At 38.6% G+C, this 19,809-nt stretch overlaps 1 protein-coding gene across 3 annotated transcripts in view; it reads left to right on the forward strand.

The window, feature by feature from the left end:
- PARD3B (par-3 family cell polarity regulator beta) overlaps positions 1 to 19,809 on the forward strand; it is a 426,608-nt gene that overhangs the window by 12,905 nt on the left and 393,894 nt on the right. For all 3 annotated transcript variants that reach the window (XM_054210091.1, XM_054210094.1, XM_054210092.1), the window contains exon 2: positions 15,819 to 15,920. In XM_054210091.1, the coding sequence (XP_054066066.1) occupies positions 15,819 to 15,920 (102 nt within the window). The remainder of the gene's footprint in view (positions 1 to 15,818; positions 15,921 to 19,809) is intronic.

Raw genomic sequence — 19,809 nt, forward strand, 5'->3', positions numbered from 1 at the left:
AGTGAAAAAATGTTTTTCTGCAATCTGGGAGGAAAAAAGTTTGATAGGAGAGGCTTTGTAGGAAGGAGTTTCTTTTAATTGGGAAGAAAAAAGCTGGATTTAGTTTTTAAACTATGAGTGTGAATCATACTTTTCACGTGATGGTTTTAGATAAATATGTGAGTTATTACTTACAGATACAAGCTACAGTTTAATGATCAAACTGCTTAATACTGTTATAATCTTGCCAAAGCTCACTTAATGAATTTTCAGGCTTTTTTCTTGTTGCTTTTTGTTTTGGAGCTGAACTTCATAGTTTGTGCAAGAGATAGCTGTAACAATACAGCCAAAGCTGTTTCAGGTTCTGTAGGAGGCCAAATCACTTGCTGTATGTGACCATTATACCAGCAAATTCTGATGTTATCATTTTTTCTATTAACTGACAATGGCCGTTTCCTTACTTAGTAGCCATTTAAAAAGGAGAATCAGCTGCTTCATTGGGTGTGCTGGTTTCCTTTTTCAGGCACTGCATGTAGCGATAAAATTTAGTGAAAGTAGATCCAATTACTTTGCTGAAAAGCCTTCAGCATCTTCCAGCTGAACTCGTCAGTGGTCAGTGAGCGGTGTTTGTGTATGTGAGTTGAGAAACTGAGATATAATCACCTCTGTTAATGAGAAGATAACGTTACACTGGAAGGCCTATTGACAGTGCATTGTGATAAAGCATTCCTGTCACCTGGTTAGCCTTGAGCATTGCGTAAAATGGCTACGTTATGTCCTGTTTGCTGTAGGCATTTCCAGTAGGTCTTTGTTTCATTTTGCAGTGAAATGTTGCTTTTATAGGTGCTTGAGCATAGCATAGTATGTGGAGCCAATGTATGTGAATGCAGTTGTGTAGCCCAAAGAGAATGAATGAAGTAGCTGACTGAAAAGTAAATTGGACCCATCTGTATGGGTGATGGATGGCATCAAACTGCAAATGAAAAGGACGTTGTAATGGCATCTCAGGACTGTTGCAAAATATATGCAAATGCAGCACTTAATCAAGTTTGCTTACCGGCTGTTGTTTTCGTTTGAAGTTCCTTGTGTGGTTGTACTGATTGGATTAAAATTGTGAAAGAAAAGTTTCCATGTGGCCCTCCTGCAAGCTCTGGAAAGAGATTCCTTGTCAGAGGGTTGGAGAACAAACAGTAACCGGAACATGTGCCTCAGGTGTCATTTTCCACATTTGAACTAAATGCTGTACTTACCTGTCTGGTAGCTGTTTTGCAGTGACTTTCATTCTGCTTTGCCGCCTTCTCTTTTCCTTTAAATCTCTGAAGCTGTTCCTTCCCAGCTCTTTTGTGATTCTATTTTCCTGAAGATATTTGAAGGAGCAGGAGAAAGCAGTTCTTTTTTTTGCGCTTCAGGATAAGGGGCAGGGCAGCAGGAACCCTTCTGCACACTAGTGGTATTGCATTTCAATGAAAGGGTGAATAACTTCATTGTTTTCTTTGTCTTCTATCTGGCCAAAATCCACTTCATGAGATGTGGTTAGGCATATGGCATAAAGTTTTGATGATGTGTAAATTCTGGCATGTTCTGTATTTTCAGTCAGGTGAAGGTGGAAGTTGAATCTCAGGAGTTGAGAGAATTGTCCTTGTTTGGATTTCATCCAGTTCTGTCACTTGGCTCTCCTAATATGATTAGAAGTAGAGATCGTTTGGGTACCAGGTGTATTTGCTGTATCTTAGAAGTCAAATACTAAACCTTATCAATATTGTATTGTACTACAATAATATAAATTTTATTAATACAACACAAAATGTAAGAGAGATTATATTTCCCACGGTGTAGTATTATGCTGGTAAATATTTTTATGACTTTTTAAACTTCCTGCTCATTTTCTTTCAAACAGTAGCCAGAACCAGTGAAGCTGACTAATCTTTATGGAATTAGGCAGTGCTTGCCTGTTAGTTGTGCCTTCAGAATGTTCTTGACCCAATCATTTTTGCTACTGAGAAGTAAAGGGAGAAGGGAAGCTGGTTAATGTAGTGTTCCGTCTAAGAACAAAGTGGCACATAACAGCTTCATCTATTACGGACCTTGCTCCAACACCTGTATGGTTAAAAATCCTTTATTTCCTTCCCCACACACCCAATTACTAGTTGATCTATTAATTTCCACCACCACCTTTTTATTTTTTTTTCTTTTTTCCTCTTGTAATGAACTTCTGCTTCAAAGGGACTCAACTTACATCTTCAAATACTTCTAATGCTTTGGATATTTAAAACTACCGTGGCTGTCTCGGCATCTTTCTAGCACTGGGGCCTACAGTTGTACCTAATGGCTCTATTTTGGAGGACAGTGACCAAATGTACTGTGAAAGGTCATGTATTTTCTCTGTCTTCTGAGTGAGGAAAAAGACCCCAAATCCACTATTAAATCCACTTCTTTAAAGCGAGCAATGAACTGTAACTGTTAGTGGGTTGATAGAGAGCATGGAGAGAACTGATTAGGGTTGATACGGCAAGTGGCACCAGTGGGAATTGGTGCCATTGGTGCAACGCACCAGCCGTGGAAGTGTGAGAATACAGTGGTGGTCTGGGGTCTGATTGGCCTTACTGACAGTGCTGGCAAAATTCCTCCCCAGCCTCTGCTCAGTGGTTGATCCATGCAGGAAACAGGATGGCACTGCAGCGGAAAAGTCCTACTGTTTTCTGTGAAATAAGTGAAATACTTTCATGTGATTGAGGGAGAGGATTTTTTTCTTCCAAAGATACATAATGGCTTTCTATGTGGAATTAAGGATATACTTCTGTGATTTACTGCCATCTTTTCTTACTTGAGCTTTGTCTAAAGCTGAGGTTTGCGTTATAAGGTTTTACAGGATTTCAGCATACCTGATCTGCATTGTCTTACAGGCATTTGTGTTCTGTTGTGTAGCTCAGAATCTGCTGTTACTCAATCACACGTTTTAAACTCCCAGCTGCTTCTGATAAGCAGTCCTGTGTCAGCTGCAAATACATGAATCACTTTATCAAAGGAAGGCCCAAAGTTGTAAATAAAATAATCTTAGATAGTTCCTAGATTCAGGACTGAAGTGGTGGCTGCTCTTACTGTGGATGCTGCGCCATTTATCATTTTTTGTTCAAGATTTACAGTGCTGAGTTTGTTACAAACTGAGCTGTGTGAATTTACAGCCAGCCTGTGTTTTTGTTATCTGTAGCTGTATTGAATGGTTTGAATTTAAGGTATCTTCAGTTTTAGTTGGCAAAATAGCTATGTTGTTCACTCACTTAACCTGGACTTTGCTTTTGAAATACAGTAGTCTTGTACACATACCTCTCATTTTCTTAAGTGTCTTTTTTTCCCCCCTCATTTCAGTGGGAAAAATGGGTGGCATTTTGAAGGAGTAGCTTTATAGTTCCGTGAGCTCACTTTAAGTTGGATTTCAAGAAATTTGACTGTGGTCCCTCAACTCCTCTCAGTGTTACCTTCAGATATCAAACAAAAAGCCGGACTCGATGCTAATTAATTATTTGCCAGGTGCCTGTAGCTGTGTAGCAGTTTGCTTATTAGCGTAAAAATAACACTCTGAGTATCGTAGCTAATATTTGGCACAAAGAACTTGGGATATGAAAGTTAAAGCTTAAAATGTTGTTCTGGAGCTGTTGTATTAACTTAAGTAGGGGGTGAGTCTTTTGTGTTTCTACATTGTTGAAGCAATCTAGTCTAATGGGCTTGATGAGCTGAAGGATATTCTCAGTTTGTAACTGCAGATCAGTTCACGCTTGCATTCTTGTATTCGTATAGTTATCTTGGATTCAGAGCCTGACATAGAGTGCACTCTAGTTTAATGTGAGGCTTTAAGGGGAGTTTCTTTTTGTAGTTGTTACAACTGCATTGTGTGGACCTCTATCTAAATGCACGTCTCCAACTATCTTTGCCTATTCTGGTTTTGAGCACTTGTTCTTCACTGAAATATTTTTAAATATCAAACGTTGGAGTGTAATGTAAAGGTGGGTTATGTGATCCCTCTACTGCTGTATTCCCTACATTGTATTTTACTCACAGAATCATTTAGGTTGGAAAAGACCCTTGGGATCATAGAGTCCAACCATCAACTCCACTCTACAAATTTCTCCCCTACACCATATCCCCTAACACCACATCTAAATGAGTCTTAAACACATCCAGGCACAGTGACTCCACCACCTCCCTAGGCAGCCTATTCCAGTGTCTGACCACTCTTTCGGTGAAGAATTTTTTCCTAATGTCCAGCCTAAACCTACCCTGCTGCAGCTTGAACCCATTCCCTCTTGTTCTATCGCTAATTACCTGTGAGAAGAGACCAGCACCAACCTGTCTACAATGGCCTTTCAAGTAGTTGTAGAGAGTGATGAGGTCTCCCCTCAGCCTCCTCTTCCTCAAACTAAGCAGTCCCAGCTCCTTCAATCGCTCCTCATAAGATTTATTCTCCAGGCCCTTCACCAGCTTCGTTGCCCTCCTCTACACTCGCTCCAGCACCTTGATATCTCTCTCGTATTGAGGTGCCCAAAACTGGACACAATACTCAAGGTGTGGCCTCATCAGTGCTGAGTACAGGCGGACAATCACCTCCCTCCTTCTTATTCAGGTAGTGGGCCATATTCAGAGAGTGGTTCTCATTAAAATTCAGTATAAAGTCGGAACGCCTTTATTTTTGAAGGGTTCCAGTGCTGCAAAACAAATGAAAGTTTGAGTGTAATTTACAGTGTTCTGGATTGTTTTGGATTTATATATCTGTGCTGTGACCCTTGGAATCTTGGGAATTCCATGTTAAGGATGTCTCTATGGTTTTTTTTTTTCTGTTTTCCTCTTCAGACCTAATATGGGAAATGGGTATTTTTCCCCTTGCATATTCAATTGCAAGGATAAATCAACTTTCTCTTCTTTCTGCTCTCTAGCCATAGTGGAGTTCACTAGGGGAGATCAATAACTACCTTCCCTGCCTTGTGAAAAATGAAAAGACTTTTTATTAGTACATATTCCTATTAATTTCTCAAAGCATAATCATTTAAAGATGGCTAAAGAACAAGAAATATTCTAGTCACTCCTTGCAAGCACTGTCTCTGGGGACAGTAGAGATTCACTATCCCTCTGTTCTGCTGTGGCCTACAGTATGCAGGTGTTGAGTGATGTGGGTGGAGGAAACCTATTCACCGTGCTGCCTTTGCTACACTTTATAACCTATCTGAAGAACTTTCAATGTGTTTGTGCTATATTGTGTTTCTTTCAGGAGCTCAGAGCAGGATCATTATCTTAAAATGTGAACTGTGACATTTTTAAAAAATGAAACTGAGATGATGGTGGCGCATATATAACCTGTGTGTCGGGTTGCTTGTAGCAAGCATCTTCAGCTTGAGAGGCCGCCCAAGATGGAAGCTCTCTGATGTCTAAGCTAGCCTTGCTGTAAGGAGGTGGCTATTATCACTTGTGTTTGTTTTTTCCCTCTACTTAAGAAGAACTGTATCTGTTAATTGTACATGAAAATGGATCAGAGAAGGAAAGAGGAAGAAAAAGAATGGGAGAAGGATGAGTTTCATTAATCCAAAATGAAGTATGGTGCATAGTGGTGTGAAGAGGATAGGTGAAGGAGACGGAAAGAAGTGGTTATCAGTCCTTGCTATTGTGTTTTGACTTGTAGTCATAGTAGTACCTACTCCTATTAATTTCTCAGAACATAAGAATTTGAAGATGGTTAAAGATCAAGAAATCTTCTAGGCTCTCTGGTACCGACTAGTGATTTTTTGTGACCATTTAGCATGTTAAATATAAAGCTGATAGTAAGCTGTGCTTAAACTGTGTTAGTCAAAGACTAAAATGAATCTGCTCTTTCTGGTTGTTGACTGTGTCTGCCTTCACTCAGTAGTCCTCTTGACTTCAAAGGAAAACAAGGGAAGATTTTTCTGCCCTTTCCCAGATGGGTAACAGTTTTCTGTCACAAGTCTGTGGTACTCCGTAGGCCTTATGCATGAATTGTTTGGTTGTCTCCGTTTGTTTTGCTCTTTTCGCTCTGATCCTTAAGAGCCAGCAAGGCAAACAGTGTGAGCAGACTTCACAAAAACTGCAGATGTGCTGAGATAAAACCAAACTTAGTGACAAAGATAAATCTGTTTCTCTACTGACCTGATCTGATTAGAGTCCCTGTTTTGACATCAGGTTTTTAGCACCTTCAAAGACAGAAACTTTTGAAACCGGGTATTTAAAGTGACCTTACGTAAAATTTTATTTTTTACAGGACTTGTTTCCTACTCTGTAATTGCACCATTTGGCTATATCACATCCAATGATGATTAAAAAAAATATTGAGGGAAGGATAACATGCAACTAATCTTGAAAGATACAGTGAATAAATCTAAACAAAAATTTAGTCTGTGTATAAAATCCATAAAATAAGATTTTTTAATTTTTTTTTTAAATTTTTTGTTTACATGGAATAGCTTCCTCTGCTGTAGTCTCAAAGCAGATCTTCTAAACAGTGGGCAAATTGTGTTGCTTTAAGAAAAGTCTTTGGTTCACCTTATATTTGAATGTTTAATTTATTCCTGTTAGGAGGAGTAAAATTTCTTCTGTGTTGTCTTACTGTGTGAAGAAAACTTCTTGACCTATCTGAAAATCAAAATGTGTGCTTTGTCCAGAAACAAAACATCATGGATATATTATTTAGACTGGCTTTACTTCCTGTGATTTCTCATTTCATTTACTGTACTGAAATCAGGACACATAAGCTGACATAAGCCAGGCACGAACAGATTGTGTCCTTCTCCAATAAACACCCATGTTAAAAAGTATTTTGATCTTTTGAGAGATTCGGGTTTTTTGTGGTTGATGTCTTTTTAATCCTTGTGAAAAGATGAACCTTGTTTCTCATTGGCAGTTAAGATTTTGCTTTTTTAAAGAATGTTTTGATTTAAGGATTGTTCAGTTACTTTATTTCCTGTATCTTCCTCATGCATGCAGATAATTACAATTTTTATTTGCTTTGAGTGTCTGACTTTGAACTCGGAAACAGTTCAGTACACTGTAACTGTTGAATGTGAATTTATAAGGGAGGTTTACCGTGGAGAAATTTTAGATAGGAGTTGCCTGCTAGTGTTTTTAGGATGATACCATGCTCAATGGTTATGTTGTAATCTAGTAGTCTTTTAATTTTCTTGATGTAATTGGTCTAAGATTGCTTAAGTTACTATTAGGTGAAAACTCATTTTAAGAGGCCCTCATGTAGCAGGCAGTGGTGTCCTACCGTAGCCTGATGAAATGTGTAGGATATTTGTGATTACTTCAGCTGTGTACTTAAATGTGTTGCCATCACGTAGTACAGCCTATAATTTAAAAAGCATTTACTCAAGTAGCTTGTTTAATTGGACCTCTTCTTGCAGAAAGGGAAATGTGAGAGAGCAGCTCTCGCTGAGTTACGAGTGTTAGAGCTTTGAGGTGGGTTTCCTCATTGGCAGATGCCTTCCTAGTGGGAAGCTGACAGATGCAAACACTGCTCAGAATTATGTCACTGTCAATACTGTGTTTTGGTTTTTTTTTAATTTCTTGTTTGCTTCACTTTATAGCTTATGGTAAAGAACAGTTTCAGGGCTATAGGCCTGTAACTATATCAGCTGAAATGAAAATGCCCATGCTATTTGCGAATACTACGGAAAGGGAGGTGAAGTTATGTTTTCGTGGCAGGGGTTGAAAGCTTGTTAGTCGGCCCGGCTAAATTTACTGTTAAAAGTGAAGAACTTTGTCTTGTATGTACTCACAAATTTGATTGCTTGGAAGTAACTTTTTTCTGTTCTCCATCACCTCCCAGTTAAGGTAGAATTCCACTTTTAAGATCCTTTCTTAGGTGACTTTATAGTACTTTGTTTTATCTGGAAGGTAGGTTAGGAAGCACCTTTTATGGTCGCCTTTCTAGGACTATTTCTTCTGTATGGCCTTCTGTGTTTTCCATGGTTTTACTGCTGGATGCTTAAAAGCAGTTTCCTTGAGCAGACTACTTTCTGTCCTTTGCCCTCGCCTCAACGTTAATTTCTGCCTTTGAGCTCAATCAGTATAGACCTTTTCCTTAAATATTACTGACTTGAGAGAATGTGTGTCACTTCAGCTGGTAGAAGGATATAAAGAAGTTTTATCTTTTCTCTAGCATATTAAAGCATTTTAACTTCTAATGCAAACAGATTCAGAGTTTTGGTGAAGGAGAACAACAATACTGTGAAATACATGAGGAATCTCTTTTTTACTATCTCACTGTGCGTAATGTGTACGTTCCTTGTATTATCTTGAAAGTTTCTGCTGCTCTTTAAATTCCAACTAGAAATGATTAAAAATGTCTTGTTTAATTTTACTGTCTGTATAGCTCTACTGTTCAACTGCATAATTAATTCCAAGTAAGAATTTATTTTCAACAGTGAGACCTAGAAATGTGGGTTTGTAACTTACTCTGTTGTACTGTAATGCAAACTAAAGTCTGGAAGCTTCCTGAGCAGCGAAACCTAAATGTTGCTTTTTCTCTATTTTTGCAAGTTTGCGAAAAGAAGACCTAATTTTTACTGGCTTTCATATAGGGAGGCTTATCTGGATCTGATCAGTGCTAGGTTCTGCTAAATTCAGTGTAGATGTCTGGAACAGACTTAATCTCTTGTGCAGAAAGCTGTTTGTCTTTGATTTTTACAGAAGCTTCTTGTGTTTGCTTTTACTCCATAAAAATGTTATCTCTGCAACATACAATATTGTTACAGACATTATACAGTTCTTTTACTTCAGTTGTCTTCACACATAGGAACGTAGTTCTTTGCCTGCTTGGGGGTCAGGGTGTGGTATGTTTTTACTAGGGTTTCTCTTGGGTTGTATAAGGACGTTCAATTGCATGTACCTTGTATTGTTGCTGTAATCTAACCATTCAGCTCTAGATCATGCTTGAGAAATCCTGCTGCTGTGACTGAGGAATATTTAACAACCAGCAGTGATAACATGTATGGAAACGCTTCCTGATCAGCTGTTGAGTTTTGGGAACTCAGTATTCATATTCCCATAAAACCAGACCCCCACCTCTACTACAGCTGATGGTGGCAGCCCAGTAACTGGCAGTTGAAATGCAGAGTCTGACTAGAAGCACCACTTCAGGCTTGTTTGGAAGTGGTTATGGTAAACAAACAAAAAATGCTAGATGCTGTTCTAATTTGGTGATAAATTTTTGAGAAGGATTTATAGATGAAGTTTGAGCCTGTGACCAATCTCATCCATCTGTTCCTCTCCAACTCCCTTATTGTACTCTGCTCTGCAAGCTGTGGTTTGAGAATAACTAACACTTAGTGTTATTTGGCTGTGGCTAATGATACATCAGGTAGCATTAGAATGCTCATAGAAATCACTAAATACTACTTGTATGTTGGGACGTAGTAGATCACATTGCAATATACAATCTAAGAACAATGAAATGGCAGAATATCTCTGTCTTACTGACCTTAACCTAAATTACCCCCTTTCATCTGGAAATACGTTGTGATTGTGGGGTTTTTTAATCTTATTTTACACTGTCTAAATGACAGAAAACAGTGTAGCCAGAGCCCAATCCTTTCCCCCAAGTTCAATTTAGCGTTTACTCTGTTGCTGTGGATGTGGATGCAGGCATATGTGATTTCCATTTTTTTAAATGCATCCTTTTTCATGCTGTATTTCGTTGAAGTCTATTTGCTAGTGAAGCAATAATGTGGAGGTGATTCTAAAACATCTGCCTGAGAAGTAATTGTGGGAGGAGTCTTAGTAAGTCATTCCTACTTCTGAATTTTTCAGTGCATCCTATCTTTACCATATTTAAATTAGAAATTCTAGGCTAGGGATTGCAATTAATTTTATGCATTCTGCACAGCAGAACAAATAACAGCACCAAACAACAAATAATTGTGAAATCATTAAGTGATTGTTTATTTTATTGATGGGCCAGCTGCAATGTGTTTAAACTTGTTGGGATTCTCTTGCTCATTACCAGTCTGAAATACACTATATGAACTGCAACATCTATGAAGTATGTTGCTTTGATTTTCAGAAAAGTAGACTGACGCTTTCCTACTTGAGTTTGGAACAAAAGGAATGAAGATGGTGTGCCAAGTTTTTGATACATCAAAAATGTGTATCTATATATGTATATAAAAAAACTAATAATAAATGGGAGTGTCTTAATTATAGACTGATTGGTCTTTCACTTGAATATGTGTTTCACTGAAAAATAAATGTGCACAGAAGAATTCTTGAACCTACGTTAGACTATTTGAACACTGAAGGTGTTGCATTAGGTGGCAACATTTAAGTTAGGATTCTGTGGCAACATGAATGTCAAAACCACTTTTTTTAATTTATGGCACTTCTCTACCTACGTCTCACTTGTGCATTCATGTGACCTGGCTTTAATTTAACATTTGGTAAATATTTGCATAGTAATTCCTAAAGTGTTCTCCCACACATAAAGGAAATGATGATAAACAGCTTTTAAGTGGCTTGATGTTAAACACAAACATGACTTGCAGCCCTAAGGTAAAATGCACATTAAAGTAACTGTTCAATATTCATTTGGGAAGTGCTGCTATGGATTACACCAGGTAACTGATTCATACTTTTTCTTTACATAGGTAGCTGTTTCTGTTGTGTGCTTCAGCTAAACTTCTGCATAAGGGTTTTATGCCGTGCTGTAAGAGAACTTCTCACCACTCGTGCTGTTAGGATTTTTTGGAACAGTTGTAAACAAAAAGGCCAATGGCATCCTGGGGTGCATCAAGAAGAGTGTGGCAAGCAGGTCGAGGGAGGTCATCCTCCCCCTCTACTCTGCCTTGGAGAGGCCGCACCAGTTCTGGGCTCCCCGGTTCAAGAAGGACAGGGAACTGCTGGAGAGGGTTCAGCAAAGGGCTACCAAGATGATTAAGGGACTGGAACATCTCTCTTATGAAGAAAGGCTGAGGGATTTGGGTCCCTTCAGACTGGAAAAAAAGACGGCTGAGGGGGGATCTTATCAACACTTACAAATACTTAAAGGGTGGGTGTCAGGAGGATGGGGCCAGGCTCTCTTCAGTGGTGCCCGGGGACAGGACAAGAGGTAATGGGCACAAACTTGAGCATAGGAAGTTCCACCTAAACATGAGGAGGAACTTCTTTACTTTGAGGGTGGCAGAGCACTGGAAGAGGCTGCCCAGAGAGGTGGTGGAGTCTCTGACATTTAAAAACTGCCTGGACATGTTCCTGTGCAGCCTGCTCTAGGTGACCCTGCTCTGGCAGGGCTTGGACTAGATGATCTCCAGAGGTCCCTTCCAACCCCTATAATTCTGTGATTCTGTGAATTCTTCCTAGAGCTTCTATGCTGCCGTTAGTGTCGTATTTTTACAAGAGACTCATTCTGTTGTTTTTCAAAGCTAATTCTTTCTTCTTGAGCATGTGAACTTCCAGTGATGATGGTTAAGAAGATACTGTGAGGAATCATTCTAGACACTGTCATGCATTAGAAGAGGACTTTAGTCTCACACTAGAACCTCTCAGTTTAAAAAACAAACAAACAAAAACCAAACAAAAAAACCCAAACAAACTTGTCCTGCGGGATTTTTAACATGTACGAAGTGTTATTTCATTGAAACAAAAGTATGCAAGCTGGGATCAACCCTTCACATGTGTAACACTGCAGCAGCCTACCATTTCTAACCACAGTTACTGGTGTCACTGGGTTCTGACTTTCCTTTCAGGCCTTTCAGAAAATACTGCAGAAACAAAAAAGCTGTCTGTTTTGCAAGAACTCCAGTGATATATTTTATAAAGTTAACTTGTTACTTTGGAAATGCAGTCTCCTACCTAGTGGCTTTAAAATATATGGAAACCTGAAGTGTTCTTAATGCTCTTTGTGATTGTCATATCTTATTAAAACATAAAAAACTTGAAGTAAGACTGTCCTTTTCTAAGGAAAGTTTCAATTTCTCCGATGGTTATTCTATCTTGGATGTACCACAGTTATTTTTCAGACCTATTCTACTCCTTTTGAGCACCAAATAATGTGTAAAATACCAGTGTGTGTATGTGCATGCATGCACATTCATTTTTCCTCCTGTTACTGTCCCATCACCTACTCATCACGTGGATGAAATGGTATTTGGAACTTAAGATTTTCAACTCTTACATCTGCTGGTAGTTAATGGCTTGTTTTATATGGTAAGTTAGCTAAAATATTGGTGGTTTTTTTTTATTGAAGCTGTCTGGACTCTTGGTGGGAATAAAGAAGCACAGAAGAAATTGCTACATAGATTTTAGGGTTTTTTATATAGACACTTTGTGTCCTGCACATGGCAGTGTTCGGAGTTCATCCAAAGAACAGAAAGTGTTCTCTGACTTTGAATGGGTGAGTGATTTTGCTGGTTGGATGAACTGTTGTTACTTCTGTGACTGTGCAGAGGGAATTTCCTCCACCTAGTCTATCTGGCAGTAGTTACTATTTGCTTCATCAAACAAGACTATAAAAAGCATCTCTCTGTGCTTAGTAGTTGTTTTTTTTTAACTTTCAGGGATGAAGTTCTGGTTAAGTTAATAGAAGCCGGTTTCACGTTTGTATTTCTGAAACAGCAAGCGTTCAGTCTTGTAGTTTCTGGTGGCTACTGTAACTGGGGAGTCCTTGAGATCGAAAGGCCATGGCCTGTGTGGGAGTGGTGCCTAAACTTTTAAGAAGTATTTTTCTGCTAAGGAAATTTTGTGAATTCTGTTCTGTTTTAGTTCTTGTATTTCAGTGTGAATTGTCATTCCTTTCTTTTCAGGAATCTAAGGTGTGCTGCACTTGCTCCAAAAGATTGGTGAGGAATGGCATCTTTCGTTCTTTCAGACTGATTTAGAGACTACTTTCTCTTGATATGGGCAGTAACAAAACCATTTAATTACTGTATTGGTCGTGGTCCAAAATAAAAGGCAGGTTAGGAATTTGTTAAGCTTAATATAGTTTAGGGTGTCTGTGTGTCTTGAGCCTACTTCCTGCCAACTTGCTGCATTCTGTTGGGACAATCAAGCTTTTACACTCCTTTGCCTCTTTTTCAATGACACATCTGGGTTGGTGCAGCTACTGAAGCACAAATAGAAGCGAACATTGAGAGCAAAATATTCCAGTTAGCTGTTTATTTTTTTCACATCAGCTTTATTCTCTCTACAGGACACTTAAACAGCGTAATACCTATAACAGGGTTTAATATATCTTCAGACAAAGATGTTAGCTGCAGAAGTTTGTTTAATTAAGAGGAGTGGTTTTCAAGTATGCTGTTTTAGTGTTGCTAACTATGGAAACCTTTTGTGATTGCATTAGTTAAAAGGTTCAGGAGGAACATCTGTATCTACTGATGCATTCCAGTTTGAGAGAATCATATTTCGTTAGTTTATTGGTAGGGTCAAGTGACACTCTTTCACAAGGTTTCTGCATTAGATAAATTGTTTGATGTAAGTTAACATGCTTGCTTGTTGCACAGAGGTATGTTTCCTCTCTGCCTTTTCATCTTAGAATTTTGTTCTTATGGTAAAACACTTAAACCGTAGGCTTTAAAATAGAACGTTGAGCTGTAATACTTATCTACACTTCATCACTTCGCAGAGACAAAAGCATGTTAATTGATTTTCTTAAATTTTGTTATTTTGGACACCTGATACCTAGAATGAACAAACATTTGCTATTTCACAAATGGGTGGTTTCAGTGTGAAATGAAGTAACTGTAGTTAGAGATAAATTGCCGACCAAACAGATGTGTTACAAATAGAGATACTCTTATGTGCTTTGTTGGGTGGTTGTCATTCAGCCATACTGTACCTTAGATATACTTAACCCTCAAACAAGTGCAAGGGGGTAAAAAGGCTGTGGGTTAACCTAAGGCAGCTAAGCCTTCCTCACTGCTTGCCCAGTGGGCTGGGAAGGGGAATGGTAAGGGTAAAAGTAAGAAAAGTCATGGGCTGAGGTAAAGACAGTTAAAGGTTTAAGTTTAATAGGTAAAACAAAAGCTATGAGCACAACTTTGCCCCTCCTTCTCCCCCAAGCTTTTATTGCTGAGCACAGTGTCATATATGGACTACATGGAATATCCCTTTGGTCAGTTTGGGGGCAGCCACCCCAGCTGTGTCTCGTCCCATCTTCTTGTGCATCCCCAGCCTACTCACTGGTGGGGTGGTGTGGGAAACAGGGAAGGCTTTGATGCTGTGTAAGCACTGTTCGGTGTCAGCAAAACGTCCCTGTGTTATCAACACTGTTACGGTCACAAATCCAAAACCATAGAACCATGCAAGCTACTATGAAGAAAACTGGCTCCATCAACAGCCCAAACAAGTACGTGTCAGTGGAAGAACTGAAACTGAACTGTGGAAGCTACGTGGGTCAGAACAGGAAAAGCATTTTGTTTAGAGTTCACCAGCAAAGTTGATGTTGGCATGATGGGCTGACCCATTAGTAATGCTGGGGTGGTTGTGGTAGAGGCTTTTCTTGTGTTTGTTTTTTGTTTTTTTTTTGACTGCAACCTACTGATGATACAATAAAAGAGGCCTAATCCAACTGATCCACATCTGTACCTATGATGGTATTATCCTGAATTATCTGCTGTCTGCATCACCTGATGGCCAAAGTTATAGAAAGCCCATAAATAAAGATGGAGTGGAATATCCCTGCTTCTCAGGGGCTTCATTACATGAGGAATATTGAAACTAGAGATAAGGAACTCGCTAGTCTATGTAGTGTGTCTGTTGTGCTTCACTTTGCTTCTGAGAACTGTGATCTAATTAGACTTGATGAGGAAGAAGGGACTGGAGATAGAGATGTAATATAAATGTTTCCGTTCTTCTTTCTTAAGCATGTTTCCTTTTTTCAGTGTACTGCATAAGATGTGCCAATTCAACAATTATCACGGCTGATACCAGAGTACTCAAACATGTTGCTGTGACTTGATGAGCTGCCATGTGTTTGTTAAACCACACTAGCTGGCCCTAATGGGGTAAATGTTCAAATGTTAACTACGGCAGTTCAAATGTAACTACCACTTACCCTGTCGCCCTTGGAAGTTATGTGTATGCAGGCAGCTGTAATGGTGTGGGGACAGTGTTACAGGCTATGTGTCTGCTCCCTGATTCGTATTTCATGTCAGGGAGAATTTGTCGTTGAGCAGTGTACTCTGAGCCTTTTGGCTTCAGGGTCAGTGGAGTGATGGCTAAGCTCCCAGTTACTGAAGTGAAGTAGTTAATGATATGAGGAAAGCATTAGTTTGGAAAACTAACATGATGCCTGTTAATATGGTACGCAACTTTACATTGGAATTTGAGAGCATTTACTTGTGAAAACAAACTGTGATTTATTTATTCTATTAATTTGGTTTTTGTGACAATAGGGTATTTTTTATATATATATAAAAATATATGTATACCTCTCCAAACTGTCAAGAGTGGTACATGTCTATATATATGTTTACGCGTGTTGATAATAACCCAAATATTCCAACTATAAACTACTGTGAAAAGAAAAACTTTTTTCTTTAAATTATTTTAACTTCTCCTTATTTTTTTTAATTAACTATTTAACTTAAGTGAAGAATTCTAGTGTATGATAAGGTAATGGAAATGTAAGTTTTAACGATCTTTTGTCTAGTGTTCTATAGATAGTGTTTTGTTATGTGTCTGTAGTTTTCATTCTCTCTGTTTCAATTTCAGGTGGTGACTTCAAACTTCTACCTCGTGATTAAAGAGGGAAATGGGTGGGAAGCAGATGGGGTACAAAGCTGCTTTGTCTGATGGCACTTAAACCGTGCAAGGTGAGGTTAAGAAGTCTTATGTCTGTTTTACAGGATCCAGCTTCCTGGGTCAATATTCACCACCTGGAATATACAGATGGAGGAATCCTGGACCCAGATGATGTGCTGGCAGATGTTGTGGAAGACAAAGATAAGGTAGAACGTTGATGAAAATACTGCCTTTGCTTTTTGCTGCATCTTTTCAAATAACTAATGCTACTTGGACATCTGGCCGGTGAAGTGGGTATTAAATATTCTTAAATTAAACACATCTGCCCATAGGTGCTGTAGTGCTCTGTTTCTGGAGTAGAACTGGAAGGGGCGGGGGGAAGGAAGCATGACCAAAGCAATGAAGATCATCAGAGGAGCCTAGCAGTTGATTTAGGACTTAACCTTTTCAAGCAGTTCTGTGTTTCTTTTTATTACTGTATGAAAATAGAGTGGTGAAGGAATGTGAATTTTGCGAGACATCTCTTTTTTTTTATGCCACTTAAAATATCTTTTATAATCTCTTCCTTTGCTTAGAATTAAGTTTTTGAGAATCATTCAAATGTCATGGTTGAATATGTGTGACAAAGTAAATAGACAAATCCTGTGACGACAAGAACAGCTGCCTCAGCTGTGTTAAATTTCAGGAGGACTTTCTGTGGTTTGCTACTGAAAGTCTAAGGAGGCCAGTTATTAATTTCAAAAACCGTGAGTCTCTAACCTTCAATTCAAGTAAGATAGATATCCTTTCTGGGCAGAGAAGTAGTAGCTGCAAAGAAGCCCCTTTTAATATTTTTGTAATTATTGGGAAAATTTAGTTTTAGGAAACTTATTGGTGACTTATTTCAGCATAGAGTAGGAGCGGTATAATTTATAATGCTTTGCTGTTTTTTTCTTTCTTTTTTCATAAAATCAGAGGAAAAAAATGTATCTCGTGAGTTGAAACTGAAGATCCAAGTATGGGATACTTTCAGACAAATAGATTTGTATATTTACAGTGCCATATGCTTGGTGACTTTGAAAATAATTTTGTATATTGCAAACAGAAATGCTAGTTTTGTATGCTGTTGATTGTTCAGTGACTTAATACAAAGTTTATGTTTTGCTTATGATAAATGGGATGCTGTTTCTCAGTACCTGAGAAAATTGTCTGAAGTGTACTTCACTGTCATTTTAGGGTGGTTTTGTGGGAATTCTTAAAAACAGTGGAGTTCTGTTTGGTATGTGTTCTTTTAATCAAGCTTGTATTTCTTGCTTGTCCATGTTTACTGAAAGTTAAAACACCCTAAGACTTTTTTTCCAGTAGTGTTTGGAGACTAAAGACTGGATTCTGAGGATTGACACAGCTGTATATAAAACATAAGACCATAAGCATAAGAAGTCACAAAATGGGATACCACAGCAAAGGGAAACGCATTGCTCCTTCTCACCAGTTAGTAAAAATGAACTGGTCCACCCAGGATTTCCTCTCTTTGAAGTACTGATACAGGAACACTTAGGCAAATATGAGCAGTAGTTTGCAGAATGTTTGTTATATCATCTAATTTCTAACTCGTTCCCAAAACCTTTGCTATACTTTATTGGTGGGTGTCACTGGCTGAGCGTGTGTTGCTGATGAATTTTCTAGTTCACACACAGCTGTAGGTTTAAGCATCTTCTGTTATAACGTTGCTAGGTGGGACTCTGTAGTTCTGAGGCTACCCTGAGGAAAAACCCCAGGAAATTGGGATCTTACTCCATGAAGTGGTCTGGGGTGATTTAGGAATGTAGCAAACTTCTCGATTTCTCTTCCTGTGATCTCTCAACTACATGTGGTGCATCACTGCCATCTCCTCTTCTTCAGAAGGCCCTGGTGAAACAGGGATAAGTAAGACTTGCTGAACAGCTGCAGTAATAAATCAGTTTTTTTGATTAAACTAGAGGAGAATCATATGGTCATCTAAGGGAACTGCTGGCTGAGAGGTCAATAATTCTTTCATTTGAGAGTGGAGTTGGGCCATAGCCCCTTAACAGTGTGTGTAAGGACCTGTCAATACTACCTAATTAAAAGGTGTGGTATGATCTGATAACAAAGAACCAACCCTACAAAAGGCTTACACGTATTTTTAATAGTTTTATTGTGGCCTGTTAGCCTTTGAGCCTTGACCAGTGCTTTTCCACTCTGAGAATATTGGCTAGGGGATCTTTAAGCTTTGCAAAAAGGGGAGGAGATATTTAGCTCCAGTAGACCTGATACCTAATTTGGTGTTCAAAGCCCCTAAATAGATGAAAGAATTTTTGGTACGTTTATCTGTGCTCTGATTCTCTTTGGATATAATTATCTGCATGTGTGATAAATGAATAGGCCACAGCTTTGCTCTCTTGTCCTTGTCATCCTTTCCTATGCATCTGAGACAGTAATGCAGTCTCTCATGAAATCAGTCAATCTATAAAAAAAATAAGTGTTACACTTAACCTCAGTGCCGTTAACCAAAGGTGTTTTTGGCATTGCTGACCATCAAGCTCTTTAGTGTCAGAGGAAAGGAGCTGGTGCTTTTTTTTAAGGGTTAATCTGTTCTAGATCGTAGTTTGATAGCAGTAAATTAGCACAGTTTCTTCAAAGGAAAATGTGCTTGCTAATCTATTGAAATTCTTTCACTGTAGCAACAAAACAGTGAATCAGAGAGAGCTATCAGATGTAATTTATTTGGAATTTCAAAAGCTTTTGACAGTCCTTAACAATAGACTGTTAAGGAGGCACAGCTACTCATGAGGTAAGCAGCAAAATGCTGCTGTAGGTCAGTAAATGATTGAGAGGGAACAAAAAAATGGAGTAAATGGTCAGTTTCCAACATTTTGAAATGGTGGCACTGGGATTCATAATGGACGTTACTGGGATCAGCAATGTTTTTGAGCTTTGCTTACGTTAACTTCATGGTTTCCTCTTGAACTCAAAATTAATCAAAACTCAGTAAATAGGCAGTACAGTATGTGAAATTAATTGCTGCCAACAGCACAGTTACGCATGTTGGAGAGGGTGGCTTGTTCTACTTGCATATAAAACAGATCTAAATTAGTATTATATGTGCTTGGTAACATGTGTCATGTGAAAATGCTTTGGAAATTCTTTATGGTGAGAGCCCCCCTTGCTGCTGCTGCCTCAGCAGTGATCTGTGGCCTGAATTAGATGTCAAAGCCAGCATTGAATAGTTTTAAAAATCATTTGTTTTCACTGAGTTATCTAGCTAGTGGTTCGTGTCCTGATTGTTCTGAATGATAGATCTAATGAATTCAAAAACCCAAATTTTGTCATTTGAATAAAAAGATGCTATTTAAATTGTCTGGTTTTAATACATTGAAGCTATAAATGGAGTCCTCTTTGTACGCTGTTCTTAACAGATGTCTCACTAGAAATCACTTTTTCCCTTGAGGAAGAAAATGCCCTAAGAAAATTTCTAAGCTATGCAAAAAATGAGTACAAAACGTTTCACTTTAGATCATTGTGCACATTGGGCCTGTGCTTGGCACATCTTAAATGCAAGATCTTAACATACATACCCATCTAGGTTGCCCTCTGATTTTTGTATGGAGTTGCATTTTCAATACCTGAGGAGACTAAAAAGTTGTAATGAAGCCCTGTGTTAATAAGTTAAAACTTGCTTAACTTACAGGAAAAAAGTTTAAGCTGTTAATAACTCCTTAGATCAGAAAAGTTCTGCGCTCTGGATACGTATAAAAAGTCTACGTGGAAATTACAGCTTCTGTCTAACCTAACGTATATGTTCATATTTTGATACGATCAAATGCAAACAAAACATGCTTATTGGTATGCTTTTATCAGTAGAGCCCTTCTGAACTAGATGATGATGGTCTGCTGTCAGGGGTGCTGGCTTTTTTTGTTTGCGCTTTTTTGGTAAGACTGTGCTTGCAAGTGCGGTATTGCAGTATCTGCAATTTGGCTGACAAAGCTGTTGAATATTTATGTAAAGACACTATTTCCTTATCAGTGCTGCTGGCAAGTGATCTAGGCTTGTCTTCCTAGAAGGTGATGTAGGTTTAACCTCTCCAGAAGCTTGCT

Source organism: Rissa tridactyla, chromosome 7 (assembly GCF_028500815.1).
Source record: "Rissa tridactyla isolate bRisTri1 chromosome 7, bRisTri1.patW.cur.20221130, whole genome shotgun sequence".
NCBI lineage: Eukaryota > Metazoa > Chordata > Aves > Charadriiformes > Laridae > Rissa > Rissa tridactyla.